Genomic DNA, 17,945 nt, shown 5'->3' with positions numbered 1-17,945 from the left:
AAGAAATTGAAAAACTGAAAAAATAATGAAAGAAAACTTTCCTAATTTGGGGAAGGAAATAGACATACAAGTCCAGGAAGCACAGAGTGCCAAACAAGCTGGACCCAAAGAGGTCGACAGCAAGACACATCATAACTAAAATGCCACAGGTTTCAGGATAAAGCGAGAATCTTAAAAGCAGCAAGAGAAAAGGAGAGAGTTACCTACAAAGGAGTTCCCATAAGACTATCAACCGATTTCTCAAAAGAAACTTCGTGGGCAATTAGGGACTGCCAAGTATTCAAAGTAATGAAAAGCAAGGCCCTACAACCTACATTACTCTATCCAGCAAAGCTATCATTTAGAATGGAAGGGCAAATAAAATGCTTCCCAGACAAGGTAAAGCTAAAGGAATTCATCACCACCAAGTCATTATTACATGAAATGTTAAAGGGACTCATTTAAGAAAAAGATCAAAACTATGAACATTAAAATGACAACAACTTCACAACTATCAACAACTGAATTTAAAAAAACAAAAACAAACTGATCAAACAATGAGAACAGAAACAGAATCATATGAAGGGTTATTAGCGGGGAGGGGGTAAGGGGAGGATGGGGGAAAAGGTATAGGGATTAAAAAGCATAATGAGAAAGTACAAAATAGATAGGGGTGTGTTAAGAATAGTGTAAGAAATGGGGAAGACAAAGAACTTATATGCATGACCCATGGACATGAACTAAGGGGAGTATTGCTGGAGGGAAGGGGGAGGTACAGGGTGGAGGGAGGCTATGGGAAAATTGGGACAACTGTCATAGCATAATAAATAAAATACACTTTAAGAGTCGACATTTATTTCCCTAATAAAGGTGGATTCCAGTCCAAAAAAAAAAAATAGTAACATATTTAAGATACTCAAGAAAAATAGTGTGAGCTAAATATTTTATACTCATCAAAGCTGACTTTCAAACATAAAGGATAGTTAAACTGCTTTTTCTTTTTTGTGTGTGTGTGTGTGTGTCTTTATTTTATTTATTTTTTAATGTGTTTTATTGATTATAATGTTACATTTGTCCCAATATCCCTTCCCTCTGCTCCCCTCCACCCGGTGGCCCCCCTCCCTCCAGTTGTCCCCCCCTTTTAGACCATGTCCATTAGTTGTGCATATAGTTCTTCTCAACCTCTCTCTGTCTATTCCATTCCCTCCTACCATGATCCTTAATTCCTATATCATCTCCCTCCCTCTCCCCGTTCCCCCTCCCTGTTGACCTCCCCCCAAATATGTTCCCCATACCTATAGTTCTTTTTCCACTCTCGTTGACTGTTTAGTTTGCCTTTGTTTCAATTCCCTAGCTTCTGTTGTTGTTTCTTGTGATGCAGCTTTCATTTTAGATTTCATAGTTTTGATCCTCCTTTTTCTAAACCAGTCCCTTTAACATCTCATATAACAGTGGTTTGGATCTAATGAACTCTTTCAGTTTTGTTTTGTCCTGGAAACACTTTCTCTGCCCTTCTATTCTGAATGACAATTTCGCTGGATATTCGTGGTTGTAGGTTTTTGCTTTTCATTACTTTGAATATTTCTTGCCAGTCCCTCCTTGCCTGCAGGGTCTCCCTTGAGAAGTCAGCTGATAGTCTAATTGGGACCCCTTTGTACATGATTCTTTTCTTCTCTCTTGCTGCTTTTAAGATTCTCTCTTTATCTTTAACTTTTGACATTTTGATTATAATGTGTCTTGGAGTGGTTCTCCCTGGGTCCAGTTGTTTTGGAACTCTCTGTGCTTCCTGGACCTGTAAGTCTATTTCCTTCCCCAAGTTTGGGAAGTTCTGCTTTATTATATTTTCACTTAATTTTTCAATTTCTAGTTCATCTTCTTCACCCTCTGGCAAACCAATGATTCTTATGTTGGGCCTTTTATAGCTGTCCCAGAGGTTTCTGATCCTCTCATCCTTGCTTCCCGTTTCCTCTCTCTGCACTGGTTGACTGTTTGTTCCTTCTCTATGTTCTGGTTTGTTGATATGAACTCTGGATTTTTTTTCGTCACCATCTGTCTCGTATGTGGTTTTGTTCCTTTCATTATGAGTGTTCTTCGATTCTTTCTTTTTCCAGATCTTTTGTTAATTCTGTAAGCCACCTGATAACAATGGCCCTGAACTGAGCCTCTGACAGGTTTCTTATTTGTTCATCTGTCAGATTCTTCATCTGTTGCCTGGTGAGCTGCGCCACCGGGATTTCTATAGTTGTCTGCCTCATTTTGACAGATGTGTTTTGTTTTCTTGGGCCGGCTATAGGGGGCAGTGCCTGTGTACTCATCACAACCCAGCAACCGGCGCCATTCCGCAACCTTTCTCGCTGCGCTGTGGCGCTTTGTGTGGGGGCGGGGATCCAAGATGGATTCACACAGTTATTCCGCTAGGAGACCGGGATCCGTCCTCCCGCTCTCTGGGCCTCACTGTTCAAGGCGATGTGGTGGCTGCTTTCCCCAGCGTTGGGGTTGCAAGCTGCTGGGGGTTCGACTGCAGCCCGGATTGTTCTCCCTGCCTCTGGGATTGTTCTCCCTGCTGCTGGGATTGTTCTCCCTGCCGCTGTCCCTGGTGCGACTGCAAACAGCACCACCCACTTTTGCTCTTCCTACCTGCCCAAAGGGTGCTGCTGGTTTATAACTTCATATGTTGGGCTTCTGTGTAGTTTTATTTTCTGGAATTTCTAGTTATCTTTTGTTTTGAAGTAGTTGTATTCCTCTCTAGTTATAGAGGGAGACCGAGTGTGTCCGTCTAATCCTCCATCTTGGCCGGAAGTCCTTAAACTGTTAACATACTTAAATATTGCTACCATGAACTCTGAGCAACCTACTAGAGATGAGCTTCAGGGACAATGACAAAAGGACTAGTAGTGAGCATCAGATATTTAGTTTGTAGAATCAAGATTAAAGGAGGATAAGAAGATATTACAGTATGCAATTCTACATGCTTAGACAATGTAGTTATAGCACAACATAAAAACAAGAAGGACAAAATAGGAATAGAAAATGGAAAAATATTTTTAAACTAGCTTCAGCAATAATATTGATGGTGGCACCATTAGTATCGTGTGTCTGAATATATTTCCATCCACTGGCAAAAAAAGGGACAATTTGAGCTTTAATAAGAATAAGAAATGCAAAGACCCAAAATCCATTCAAATAAATATTTAAAAAACAACCGTGTAAACATCTGAAGATGAGAGGGAACCTAATTCGTTATCTTGAGAACCAGATAAGTAGTGCTTTTTCATTCAGCAGCACACATATTGAAATTAGAATGATACGGAGAAGATTAGCATGGTCCCTGCACAAGGATGAAAAAAGAATCAAATACTGATTCTGCCTTCTACAGTAAGCCCTTTGTGCCCACAGGTTTTTTATCCCTGGATTCAAATAACTGTGGATCAAAAATATGCAAGGAGCCCTGGCCAGGTAGCTCAGTTGGTTAGAGCGTCATCCTGATATTGTAAGGTTGAAGGTTCATGCTCTGTTTAGGGCACATACAAGAAAGCAACCAATTAATGCATAAATAAGTGGAACAGCAAATCAATTTTTCTCTCTCTTCCTCCTCAAAATCAATCAATCAATTAAAAAAAAAAAATTAAGAGGAAAAAAAAATCCCACTCTTCTAAAAAGCAAAACTGAAATTTTCGATACAAAAAGCATCATAATGAATCCACTCAAAAAAAGTGATGTGCAGGCATACCCTGCTGTACCCTATTTGCAAATATAGGTTATATGCAAACACTAAGTCATTTAAGTTATCTGTGATTTTGGTATCTGTGGGGTCTTGGAACCAATCCTTCAGGGATACTGAGAGATGATGTATGTGAATTTAAAAACTGTACCACTGGGTAACCAAATAAAATAAGAATTATCACCATTTTCGACTCAACTCTTCTGGTCCTGAACAGTTGAGCTCTAAAGCAATTCCTTCAAGAAAAGCAGATGTCTATACAAGCGATGGAGGCTGGCAGGAAAGGACAGCTATCATGACCCAGCGCAGGTGAACTCCCAAACTGCCAGGCATTAAACGCAAATGGAGCCGGGAGGGCATCCACACAGAGAAACAGCATAGGGTAGGGAGTCAGGCCAAAGTAGAGTAAGGTAAGAAGTATATTTAAATAATTTGGACTTCTAGGCAAGATGGAGGTCTAGACAGACACGCTGCATCTCCTTCCACAACTAAGAGGGACTACAACTACCTCAAAACTAGAAACAACCAGCAGTCCAGAAAATAGAGCTGCATGGAAGTCCAACAAACAAAGACATAAAGAAATACTCATCCAGACAGGTGCAACAGCTGTACCTAAGATACAAAGGCAAACAAACACAGGAGCCTGTCAAGATGAGGAGACAGAGAAGTATGTCCCAAAAGGTGGAACGGATCAAGGTTTCAGTGAGAGAACTAAGCAACGAGGAGATAGCCAACCTAAGAAGCACAGAGGTCAAAACACTGGTGATAAAAATGCTCACAGGCTTGACAGATATACTTAAGTATGGCAAACGTCTAGGGGAAGAAGTGAAGGCTATGCCAAATGAAATAAATGAAAATCCACATAAAACCAATGGTGAAGGGAAGGAAATGGGTTCAAATCAGTGATTTGGAACATAACGAAGAAAACAACAGTCAACCAGTACAGAAAGGGAACAAGAATTGAAAAAAGTGAGGAGAGGCTTAGGAACCTCTGGGATAACTTTAAACGTGTCAACATCTGAATCATAGCAGTGCCAGAAGGAGAAGAGGAAGAGCAAGAAATTGAAAACTTCTGTGAAAAAATAATGAAGGAAAACTTTCCAAATTTGGAAAAGGAAATAGACATACAAGTCCAGGAAGCAAAGACAGTCTCAAAAAAGCTAGACCCAAAAAGGACCACACCAAGATACATCATAATTAAAATGCCAAAGGTGAAAGATAAAGAGAGAATCTTAAAAGCACCAAGAGAAAAGCAGAGAGTTAACTACAAAGGGGTGCCTATAAGACTTTCAGCTGATTTCTCAAAAGAAACTTTGCAGGCAAGAAGGGGCAGGCAAGAAGTATTCAAAGTGATGAAAAGCAAGAACTTACAACCAATATTACTCTATCCAGCAAAGCTATCATTTAGAATGGAAGGGATGATAAAGTGCCTCCCAGACAAGGTAAAGCTAAAGGAGTTCATCACCACCAAGCCATTATTATATGAAATGTCAAAGGGACTTAAGAAAAAGATAAAAATTATGAACATTAAAATGACAACAAACTCACAACTATCAACAACTGAATCTAAAGAATAAAAACGAAATCCAACTAAGCAAACCAGAATAGCAACAGAATCATAGGAATGGGGATCATTCGGAGGGTTATCAGCTGGGAAGGGGAAGGGGGAGAAATGGGGAAATGATGCAGGGACTAAGAAGCATAATTGGTTGGTACAAAATAGTCAGGAGGAAGTTAATAATAATATAGGAAATGGTGAAGCCAAAGAACTTACTGACATGCATGAGCCATGGACATGAACTTAGGGGGGGTGGGAATTCTAGAGGGGAAGGGAGTACTGGGTGGAAGGGGAACAAAGGGAAAAAAAATTGGGACTACTGTAACAACATAATCAATAAAATATACTTTTTAAAAAATGTAATATATACCTCTTTATCATCTTCAGATTTCCTATCATCTTCCTCTTCATCTTCTTTTTCAGATTTCTCTAATTCCTTTTGTTCTTCTTTTTGCTCTTCTACTTTAAGCTGTTTTGTCAATCGGGCTATTAATTGGGATTTTAACCCTTTGGAACTAAGGGCTCGACTTTCTAATTCTTTTCGGAGATCATTTACCTAAATTATACAGATCATAAAAACACAGGAAAAGAAAATGTGATATTGAAATAGAGAATAAACTATGCATTCATTTTCCATGTTTTAAAAAACTGGTGAAAGGGATACTTATATAGCTCATAAAATGTTTGTAAAAATGCAAACTTATTAGAATATTTTTGAAAAGCAATTTATATGTTTTAAGCTACTTAAAAATAGTTAATGCTCTCTGACCCAGTAATCCTAATTTCTGGGATCTTACCCTCAGGAAATAACCTAAACACAGGTGACAACAAACAAACAAAACCTTTACACATTCCTTTTAACACACTGTATGTGAGCATTTAGTGCCAATGCATTATGGTGAGAGCGGGTGATGTTTTGAAATAGCATGCGAATTTTTCTCGTTACATAAAATCACTATAAGTTGAAAATTATTTGATGTTTTTAATGAAACTTTGATATTCTTACCTTAGAATGGATTCATCATTATTATGAAAGATAAAGGCACTTTTTTGTACAAATGAATATAGAATATATGGTTGAAAACACAAAAAAGAAAATATTTTTAATTTTCGTCAATTTTATTACAAAAATTTTCAATCAACAAATAACTTAATGAATAAATCATGAACACTAATAATGTTTTAAAGTGTGATAGTGCTCAAAACATTTACCTCTATGAAGTGGTAATAAACACCGCTAAATTCGTAAATTTGCAGTTAGGATGTTTTGTTATAGGCCCATTTACCTTTATTATTTATGATCTTGTTGTCCCATACCTAATCTATTATTGTGGGAATGTTTATATCTGCATAGTACTATGTATAGGGAAAAGGCATAACAAACATACACACATGTAATAACCCCAACAACTATGTTTCCTGCACTCTACCACCAGTCTGTAAAAAAAGTATTACTACGTGATCTGCACTCTATGCAGTTTGAGAAAACATAATTTTATAGGTCCACATACAATGTGTTAATAGTCTCCTCTCCAAAAAAGAATCTAAATATTCAATAAAAGAGTAATACCTAAGAAAAAACAGTACATCAACTAGATGAAACAGTATACAACATTTGAAAATAATCACATGGGAAACACTGATATTAATTGAAAAGGATGAGATAGCAACTTTTTATGCATGCTTAGACTCAACCAACCAACCAATCACAAAGCTTATATCCAGAAAAAGAATGGAAGAAAATGCATCAAATTTTAAGAGTGGTTGTATTTGAGTGATAGGCTCAAGCAATTTTTTCTTTTATTTTTTACATATGTACCAATTTTTAAAATAAGCATGCATTACATTTATAATCAAAATAAATACAAGTTTTAAAATAAGAAACTTAATAGCAAAGCCATTAGTTTGACAAAAAGTCCTGGGATGTAGGGTTTAATCTATTTGTCTGTGTTTCTGACTCTATAAGGACTCTATGTGGGTTAAAAAGCTAGTTTCATAAAGAAGAAAAACTGTTTCAGGGTGTCTTTGTGGTTTTCATTTTTGTGGGGTTTTTTTGCTAAGAACAGAAGTTAATCAGCTTTTCTGTGTTAAATAACAAGCTGCAAAAGCAAGTAATGATCAGCCTCCAATCTTCTGATCTATGTAGAATGTATATATGTAGAATCCATGGATCTACATTCATATTATAAGCCCAAAGATGCAAAACTACAGGACAATAATAGGTCCAGAGACATTGGGGGGGCAAAAAAGAAAACAAAAACAAAAACAAACAAAATTGGTATAGGCAGTTCAGGTTAACTAGATTTTCAAGAGGCTCTTAAATTACATTCTTCCCAGTTCAGATGTACAGGGTAAGAAAAAGTAGGTTTACAGTTGTGTGTACCTGAAACACACAAGTTTATTCTTATATTATTTTTAATTATTGTATTATTTTATTTTAAATTTCTTTTTTTAAAATTGATTTCAGAGAGAGGGAGGAAGGGAGAAACATCGACTTGTTGCTCCATCCATCTTCTATAGATTCATTGGCTCAGTCTTGCATGTTCCCTGACTAGGGATCACACCCTCAATGTTGGCATATAGGAACAGTGCTCTACCTGGCCAGGGTTAATTATTGTATTATCATATTTTCCATATGAACAACTATAAACCTACTTTTATCCCACCGTGTATTGTATATCAATCCACTTTTTACTTTCACATTTTATTTTAAAACCTGGATCTTTTTCCCATGTTTCTTCTTTCCTTCTTGAATTTAAGTTTCTTGAGTGCAGAAATTCTGCTTTATGTCCGTTCCCAAATTAAAAACCAGTTGCTTATGCCACAGGCCCTTGTATACTGCATTCAACAGACATTAGCTGAACTGATTTCTGCTCTCCTTTTACTTAATTTTTATATATACATACATAAATACAATAAAGAATGTATGAAATCTGTGCACTTCATTTTTAATGGCTTTTATCTGAAAACAACAAAAACAAACAACACACTGTCCCCATTCTCTATTCCTGTTTAGAGATTTCACATAAAATACTACCTATTTCAAAGTTACCTTCATTGTCTTTGGATCAAGTTTAGACCAATGGGTAGGAGTAGAAATCTCTTTAGCTTCACCATCATCTTTCTCTTCTTCATCCTGATATACAAAGTTAAAAACCTAATTACTATTCTGAAACCTTAAAATAAAGGTAATTTATTTTTAATAGTCTGTTGCTGATCTGTGCAAGGTCACAAATGTTTCAGATTATCTTCTCCTAAAGTTATTTAGGCAAGTCCATGTACATACATTCTACCACTTTTAATTGACCACAAAGACACTCATCAGCCAATCAAAGCCAGATCTGTGAAACACAAAAGGGTGATAAATTACAACACAAAGGATATCAGGGATGCACAAACACTGCCGGTCTCCACTAACCACACAGTGTGTGATCTTGCCCCAATTTTCAAGCCACCCAAAGTTAAGACTGATTTAGTCAGACCTTTCAAATGTACCAAAGACGATGCCACAAAGCCTGAAATTTCAAATCTCTCAGACTTGTGGTTGTCCAATTTCAAATATCCATGACTAGAACTGATGACCATGAAAGAGAAAATTTTTTAAATTTTAGAAAATGGCAAAATGTTTAAAATGGCTTAATACTGAATCTTGCTCAACAACTGGTCCCAGATTCCAGCAACTAGACCTATGATAAAAACAAAATTCTGTGCAATTTAAGCACAACTTATTTTCCTTTGTTTCAGCATTCTTAAAGTTAGCATAATAAACATTCTTTTTTAAAGAGAAAAGAACATACAACTATACTGCTGAAAGCTGGATTACCAGTCGCTGTTACCAGTTATGTTCCTCCGTGTGTGTTTGTTATGTAGTGTGTGGTGTGCATTTGTGCCTGTGTTCCTGTGCCTGTGAGAAGCGAAAATAGAAAAAGGGATTAGCGTTCAGTGCCTGTTCTCCATCAGCCTCCTTGCGTTCACCCTGAAGCTTCTCGACCAGCTGCTGCTTGTATCCTCGGGAGAGGGTTTCCCACTCTGAGCGGGTGGGAAGGCAATGCCAAACATCCGGGAAAAATAAAACCACTGTCTCCACATGAGCTGGAACTGTACGCCCCTTGTGGGTCTCCTCAGGGCGATGGTAGCGAATCTCTGCAAAACGGTACCTGTTGCAAGGGAAGAAGCATGTTGGAAAAAAAATTCTAAAATACATTTTAAAGACCCTAGTTCACTTGTAGCACATCAAGTAAAGAAATTTTGCTGCAAGACTTGAGGTTGGTCTAAAGAAAAAAAAATTATAGAAGCCATAGTTCCTCTTTTGGTAAATTTGTACAATATTTATAGTTAAAAGAAGAGTATGTTTTCCAAGGCATTTTCAAGTTTTATCACAGAGCTACCCATAGTTTACAGAATACCTGAAGAAGCTGGATAGCAGTTCAGATTTCATGTGCTAAAAAAAAAATTCTCAATTAAGTCACAAGAAATATACTGAAATATACAGGACAAATAAGCCTCAAGAGAAAATATGGCTGAACAAAAATAATCAGCAACTACATCATTTTATAACAAAAGAATTATAATGAAATGAAGTTCTCTCTTGACGATCTTCTCCAGCTATACATGAAATGAAAAATATTTTCAACATACATCCAACTTCCGAAGTACAGCATAACAAAACATTTAAATTTTAGTTTATTTTTATTAGTTCTTAATCCTCCCCCCAAAAAACATTTTGGCACCAAATAAACTTTTGCTACAAATATGGATTTTTTTCTTTGAGATTACCTGCATGATCAAGGTTGCTAAAATAAGGGAGGAGGGAGATGAAGGTGATAAACACGGTCATCTAAATAAACTATCAGTAAAACATTTCTAATCAAGAAATGAATTGGTACTTACCATTGTGTGCATACACTTAGATCAATGCCTGTCAGAGCCTTACAACAACGAATAGCAGTCTTTATCAACACAGACGGGTCTTTTTCTGGGTCCGGTCCATCCAACGAAGGAGACCAGTGGCCTCCAATGGCCATGGCTTCATCCTTGCCTTTCATGCCCACTAAAAACTAATTTAAAACAAATAATCATTTACATATATTATGTAACTTATCAAGTTACACATAAAATACTTGGAAAGGAAAGGTACAAACCCTTCCAATATCATTTTGACTACCTCTGGTAACTGTCAGTCAAGGAAGAGTTCAGTTCATCATGTTCCACACTGCATTTCAGCAATGGAATAGGATTTACACATCATAACTCATCCTTCTAAAATATTTCTTCAGATAGAGTTCTTTTAAAGAAACAAGCTATAATTCACACTTTAACAGCATCCAAACATACACCAAATCCATTATCACTGAAATTTTTCTATACCATAAATAGAATATCAAAATGACAGTTGAACTAGTGACATATGAGTGATAGCCATAATCTGCAGTGAAAATAAAATCTACATCATTCAATTCTGAGTGCCTCAATACTAAACTTATTATTAAATTAACAAGATTAAAAAGGCAGTGCTTTTAATTTTATACATATAAAGTTAGAACCAAGCAAAGAAAACATACACCTGAACTTAATGCTTCATTTTACCTTAACAAGTCTAGCAGGATGTTGAAATCCATCTCGAAGTTCTTGTGGGTCTTCAGCTAGAGCACATGACTTATGATACAAATCTTCCATACCAGGACTAGCCATCAGCATTACCTATTACAGTCAGATAATTCAATCCTGTCAAAAGTCTAATGTAAAAAACCAAGACATACTACTAATTATCCTTATGTATTAGATACTAAAATTTTTTTATAAAAATGGAAAGTAAATGCTACAGCAGAAATAGTATCAGATACCTTATAATTATATGGTCTTAACTTTTCAAGGGATGCTTTTTGATGTTTTAAAATAACAGAAAACTATTGACCATAGCAGTATATTAAATGTTACCCTGCAGACTAACATATAGGACATTCACCCACCATTATGTTTTATCTGGGTCTACCCAAAGTGATAGAACATTCCAAAAAGCTCATTATGTCAACTTCATCTTCACATTTTTGAGATTCCAAGTGTTAAAAAAACAAAAAACACACAATTTTACAGTTTAAGAGGTAAAGCAAAGAGAAGTTACATTAATTACTTAAATACCAAAACAGATTCAGGCCGAAAAGAAAACATAGGTATTCAGATCTTAAACCACTCTCTGAAGATTAACTCCACATACAGTCTTAATATGACCAATTGATCAGAAATTTTAGCTGTGTATGACAGAATACAAACCTTTGCACTGTACAGGTGGTCAGCATCTGGCGGATCAAGAATGGCCATATTTTTTTCTAAGGACTCTACTTCTCTGTGCATTACATAGAAATTGCAGTAATTTCCCAGCTGAAATGGTCTTGACAAAGGGAAAGCATCCACCCATGTAAACTGAGCATCAAAAAAGTCACTAGGTATATATAAATTCTGATAACGACGCCTTAATTCCATCATGTCACAACTAGGACTGAAAAAGACATAAGCAGTGAATAAATAGCCTTAATACCAAAGATTATGCAAACATTTACTCAATTCTGAGGCTAAATATATAACCTTATATGGCTAAAAGCCAGCTGAGAATGATCAATAATTAATAAGCTATAGGTGTACAGAAAGGCATATGAAATCTCATTTTAAAATTGTTTACTTACAGCTTTGAAAAAAATAACATATCTAAATGTTACCTTCATTTCTTTACTTTTTGTGTGTAGCTTAAAATTCATTAGAGAAGACCCTTTGAAATAACTTCAACCCCAGCTCCAGAGAAGATCTGAACAAAAGCAGTTCTGCCTCAGTAGAAAGTGCGCACGTTTAAGAAAATTATATTCACATAGAATAGAAAGAAGTGATAAGAGTGGTACCAAATTAATGAGTGCTCCTCAATCAGCTTTATATACAGTGTAGAAAAATACAACTTTTATTCTATAGTAAGATCCTAGGTCAAAAATATGTGCACTCAAAATTAATCAAAATTCACATGAAAGCAAAACCCAAATGTTCTTTGGATTATCCACACTACCATATCTCTCTATGTTATTGATTAAAATCCATACCTGATTGTTTTATTATATAAAGAGAGGATAAGCTTCTTGCCTTTTAAATCTGGCATAATGATTTTTTTTAAAGGATCATTTCCTTTTTCCTAAGAAGCAGAGCTTTTAAAGGAGAGAAACTCAAAGGTAAATCAATCTGGTAAAAAGCCAAGAGATCTCTGTTAAAAGCATAATGAAAAGTGGAAAACGCAATTTGTAAAATGAAAAGATAAACTATATTATCTTTTTAAAAGACAACTAAAAACAGGGGTATAAAATGTGAACTAATATATTTATAGGGATGTCTTTTTATTTGAAGCCTAAAAATACAGAATGACAAATTTATTTGTCAGCTATGATTACTGATATATTTATGCTTTATGTGGATAAAATTCTGATGTCTAAATAATGAAAATGTGAAAAAACAGGCATTTGAGTTCTGTTTTTGTTGTTTAAAGAAATGCTGAAAACAAAAAGTATGTGTAATAGCTTCCTAGGTTTGCAACACTGGAATTTCTAAAGTTGCATCCTATCCCATAGGAGTAAAATCTATAAGAGATAAGAAATACAAATAAATCATTTCTTGGCATACAGTCTCTTATAAATCATATTACTATATGAAAATCTTGATTTTCATTAACTATAAGGAGAGATATAAAAACTTTAAAATCATTTTTATTTGTAATGGATTCATTTGATGTTCTTGGGAATGTACTTCAAACTGATGACGTGAAACTGTGAAGGTCTAACTTGAAAGGAGACGGCTTGTTCAATTTACATCCTATGCATCAACTCTTCCCAGATGAGTTTAAAGCAGAGCTGCACTACTTAGTATTTCTTAAGGCTGGAGAAGTGGTTTTGGTTCAAAATATTTTTCTTAAATACACAGACCAGATATTTTTAAGTATACAAGTGAACACAAGGATAACAAGAAAACTAGTATAGCCCTGGCTGGTCTGGCACAGTGGACTGAGCGCCAGCCTACAAACCAAAGAGTCGTGGGTTCGATTCCCAGTCAGGGCACAAGCCTGGGTTATGGGCCATGTCCCCAGTTAGGGGTGCGTGAAAAGCAACCACACATTGCTGTTTCTCTCCCTCTCTTTCTCCCTCCCCTCCCCTCTCTCTATAAATAAATAAATTAAACGTTTAAAAAAAAAAAGAGAAGAAAACTAGTATAAATTAAGAGTAGTTGCTGACCTGACCACAGCAAGAGTAAACGAACACCAACTACATAAAAATTAAGCAAAGTTATCGAGGATGATTGCTTTGGCATTGAGTAGCATAAACAAACTATATTGGTTTACTCAATCTAGAACCGAATATAGATAGAAATTTTAACTTCTTTAGTCCAATATTATGAATATTATCACACTTCGTTGAAATACAGTAATACCCTCTCAGGATACTGAAGTACACAGTTATAGTTCCTATGTGAAACAGCTTTAAATGCTGCTTTTAATAATTCATTTTTATTATACTATCAATTTGTTTTCTCTAATTTTTCTTATACACCATTGCCAGTCCCAGGGCCTTCCTTTCCCTTAGAGTACATTAATTAATTATCTATTTGCCTTTCTATGAATGACAACTTCACAGCTATTACTGAGTATCTAAAAATGCTTTAGATACATTAATTCAATCTCAGAATAATTCTGCTAGTTGATATATTGTTTCCATTTTGCAGGTGAAACACAAAAATTCTTGGTAACTTGCCCATTACTTCTGATTCCAAAGGCTGAAAAATGTATTTATGTAAACATATACACGTCTGTATGTTCCTATTACACTACACTGAAATATTTAATCCTTGAAATATTTAACTTGAAATAATTACATAATCTACTACTGTATTACTATATCACAATGAACTATGCATGAACTTAATAGTTATCAGTTAATCTGGGTCTTAAATGATTCTAACTAAGGATTAACTTCATCACAGAGGGGCTGCCTTTTCCAATAGCTGATATCTTTCATGAGTGTGTGAAAATAACACAACTCTTGCTAAGAACTGATACTCAATTGCATTTCTGCTCTTAAATAAATTAAGAGCACTAAATGTCAGGAAATAAAAGTTGCAAGAAATATATCTCTGTACATAATATATTCTACCAAGTGCACAAAATTACAAACCTAATAACTTAATAAGATGATGGGGGACAAACAACTTACCAATCTAAAGAGAACTTGGAAAACTGAACTGTGTAACGTGGAACAACACGGCGAACTCTCCGTGGCGACCGTTCTCTATCTCTTCGAGGAGATCGCTCCCGGGAACGTTTTCTCTGAGGAGATCTTTCTCTGGATCTACGTCTTTCTCTCTCCCTTTCACGACTTAAAGCAAATTTTTCTGAAATTACTAATTTTTCTGACATCCAAAAGTTCTTTGATGAAATAATAATAGGTAATATAAGCAAGATTTAACAGTATGCTTTTTAAAATAATTTTTAAAATTGTGGTGAAATGGGCCCTGGCTGGGTAGCTCAGTTGGAGAGCACTGTCCCCATACACTAAGGTTGGGGACTTGATCCCCAGTCAAGAGCACACGAGAGTCGACCAATGAATGCATAAATAAGTGGAACAACAAAATCGATGTTTCTCTCTCTCTCTCAAATCAATAAATTAAAAAATTTTAAATTTTGGTTAAATATACATAACATAAACTTACCATTTTAATCATTTTTAAGTGGCATTAAGTGCATCATGTTATGCAACCATCACTACCATCAGAAGTATACTTTGAAAATCATACCTTCGGTCATCTTTTCTGTTAGGCACTTGATCCCCTCTGTCATTCCTTCCTGAAAATCTGGAGGGTGGATCTAACCTTCGTGCTGGTTGTGGCTGTGAAACTATACGAACAGGAGGCTGCAATAAACCAGCTTTAGAAGATAGAGAAAAAAATATTTTAACTATTTAAGCCAACCAAGTTCAATAGCATTATCTGGTTAAATTTTATAGACAGAGCTTAATATTTTAGGCTCTATGGCCCATCAATAGTAGAGACCATTTGGTATTATTTGCATACTTTTTTACAACCCTTTAAAAATGCAAAAACTATTTTTAGTTCAGGGACCATATTAAACCAGACCATGGAACAAATCCAAGGGCCATAGTTTGCCAACCCCTGATCTACTGACATTAAAACAAAGACTGGTAATACAAGATATTAACAATATGTCAAAATAGCATCCAGAGATTATCTACACAGAGAAAAACAACCCTCTTACAATAGAAATATTTATGGTCACCACTTTGACCAGGTGATCAAATTTAGCATCAATAACAGTGGAAGTATCTGACAACATGTACCTCGCAATATGATGCAATATGAATTGTAAAAATCACTTATAAAGACTTTAGACTTTATAGTTTATATGGTGGATAGAGGAACAAGGTAAAAACATCACAAGGAATCAAGACAAATTCAGAATACAACATTCCAAAAGAATCTACAAGTCAACTAGTCCAATTTCTTCAAAAAGTCAAGATGATTAAAAAAAAAGAGAATGAGAAAGTAGGAAACTACCGGTATGTTAGAATAAAAAAGACTAAATAAACATAACTAAATACAATGCATGAAACTTGGCTTTCTGTTAGAAAACAAAAAACCTGAAAAGACATTTGAGAGACTTCTGGAGAGATCTGAATATAAAGAGGATATTTAAAATGCTTTTTCTTCGATGTGATAATAGATTGTGGTAATCTAAGAAAACTCTCAGGAAACCCTGCTTAAGTATATGGCAGTGAAATGTCATGTCTGGTAATTACCTCATATGTTTAAACTAATAGAATGTATATATTTTTTGTACATGTAGACCAAACACACTGGTAAAATGTTAACTGTTCAAGGCTGTAAGTATACAAGTGATCATGATAGTGCTCTTTCAATGTTTTTATATACTTGAAAATTTTCACAAGGAATTTGGGAGAGGAAAAAAACAGCTAACTTATGAATATTTCTTATGTTAAGTAATACTATACTAGCTAAAGGTTAATGGGCCGGTATTGCTGAAGGAATCCTAGTTGCCAATGGAGATCCCCCTACCCTTCTGTCAAGTGAACCATAGCACACTACACTGACCCCTTCTCTCTCTCCTGTTTTTTCAACCGTACTCTTATTGCTCCTGTCAATTATCTACCAAACTCATGGGATACATCACCACCATCAAAAACACTGCTTCCTTGAGCCCTCCTACAGAAGCCATAGGTCTTCTTGAGACAATGGCAGAGAAAAAAAAAAAAAGGTATTCAAAGTCTCTATTCACAATTGAAAACAAATTCTCGTAGGAAAAAAAGATGAGAAAAATAATCAGAAATCATAGGATTAAAGGTCAGATACATAGATGAACCAAGTAGTTTGGGAACAGTCTTCCATTACCTACAAAGTTTGATTGGCATAAACCCTCAGACCCTACAATTCCACCAGAAGATACATGCCCTAGGGAAATCTGTGCAAATTGCTCCTGACAAATATATTTAAACATTCATAGGAGAAGCCCCAGCAACCAAAAACTAGAAACAATCCAAACGTTTACTAAAGAATATAGTATTTATACAATGGAATATTATACAATAAGGAAATGAAGAAACCAGAACCACATGGAATTAGTAGTATGAAAAACTTGAAAACGTTGAACAAAAGAACTCTTACACAAAAGATTATATAAATGGAATCACAAATTATGTAGAATTCAAAAACAAAACTAAATTGTGTTATGAGGATGTATACTTGAGGATAAAACTATTAAAAAAGAATTAACCAGCAATGTTAGTTTTTTACCCAAGTAGTGATTACATAGGCATTCACTTATGACGCGTTATACTGTTACCTGTTTTTACCACCTTGCTCTATGTCATAATTTACAATAAAAGAGGAAGTGCTGCAATTATATTTTTTTAAAATACCAAATAAGTAGGCTTCTATTAAGCTAAGACTATCATTTTTAACAGTTTTGATAAGAAAACATCCAGAGTTACAAATAATCAATTTGCAAAAGAAAATTTATAACACGGCTCATTTACCTGATGTACTATGGTTCAATGAGGAACTTAAAAGTGCTATCACCAGACTCTACATGTAACTAAGATGCTGTATTTACAAGAAAGAAGTCTCAAAAACATTTTCTTCCATTACAGATAAGATACCAATAGGAGGACAGGGGATTAATAGTTTTGAGTTTAAATCAACAAAGACCATGTTTTTGAATAAGAGTAATAAAATAAAAATGTTTCCAAATAGCTATAAAAATAGAAGTTGTATACACAAAATACTTCACCTTCCTTTTAAGTATTGTGGAAGTCCCTGGCTTTTTGTAATTAAAGTATACTCTCTTTATTTTAACAATGAAACAGTTATGTATTAGCCTGAAACATAAAAAGCAGATACATTACTAATACCTTTCTGCTGTGGCTGCTGTAATAAAGGCTGCGGCTGAGTCTGCAATAGTGGAGTAATAGAAGCTGCTGAAATCTGGGCCTGCAGCAGTGACTGGGGCTGGGGCTGAGCCTGAACACCAAATGTCGTCTGTGGTGCAATCGGCTGAAGTACAGCAGGAGGAGTCTTGAGTAAAGGTTGGGTTTGGGACTGATTCTTACAAAAAAAAAATTAAATTAAATTTACGAA

At 35.3% G+C, this 17,945-nt stretch overlaps 1 protein-coding gene and 2 non-coding genes across 3 annotated transcripts in view; 1 reads left to right on the top strand and 2 right to left on the bottom strand.

The window, feature by feature from the left end:
- The window catches only part of CCAR1 (cell division cycle and apoptosis regulator 1), a 54,596-nt gene that overhangs the window by 20,396 nt on the left and 16,255 nt on the right, over window positions 1-17,945 (bottom strand). Inside the window, exons 7-15 of the mRNA XM_090278113.1 lie at window positions 17,720-17,912; window positions 15,072-15,201; window positions 14,492-14,653; window positions 11,529-11,754; window positions 10,845-10,958; window positions 10,149-10,315; window positions 9,205-9,415; window positions 8,311-8,394; window positions 5,629-5,814 (exon numbers count right to left, since the gene is read on the bottom strand). Of these exons, the coding sequence (XP_090134239.1) occupies window positions 5,629-5,814; window positions 8,311-8,394; window positions 9,205-9,415; window positions 10,149-10,315; window positions 10,845-10,958; window positions 11,529-11,754; window positions 14,492-14,653; window positions 15,072-15,201; window positions 17,720-17,912 (1,473 nt within the window). The remainder of the gene's footprint in view (window positions 1-5,628; window positions 5,815-8,310; window positions 8,395-9,204; window positions 9,416-10,148; window positions 10,316-10,844; window positions 10,959-11,528; window positions 11,755-14,491; window positions 14,654-15,071; window positions 15,202-17,719; window positions 17,913-17,945) is intronic.
- Window positions 3,243-3,352, top strand: LOC150010191 (U6 spliceosomal RNA). Its single transcript, XR_016511490.1, has one exon. It is a non-coding gene; the product is annotated as a U6 spliceosomal RNA (small nuclear RNA).
- LOC150010190 (small nucleolar RNA SNORD98) lies at window positions 10,447-10,511 on the bottom strand. Its single transcript, XR_016511589.1, has one exon. It is a non-coding gene; the product is annotated as a small nucleolar RNA SNORD98 (small nucleolar RNA).

The sequence above is a fragment of the Furipterus horrens genome, unplaced genomic scaffold (genome assembly GCF_987537825.1).
Source record: "Furipterus horrens unplaced genomic scaffold, mFurHor1.1.pri manual_scaffold_5, whole genome shotgun sequence".
Lineage (NCBI taxonomy): Eukaryota > Metazoa > Chordata > Mammalia > Chiroptera > Furipteridae > Furipterus > Furipterus horrens.
This window is presented reverse-complemented; position numbering and strand designations above follow the sequence as displayed.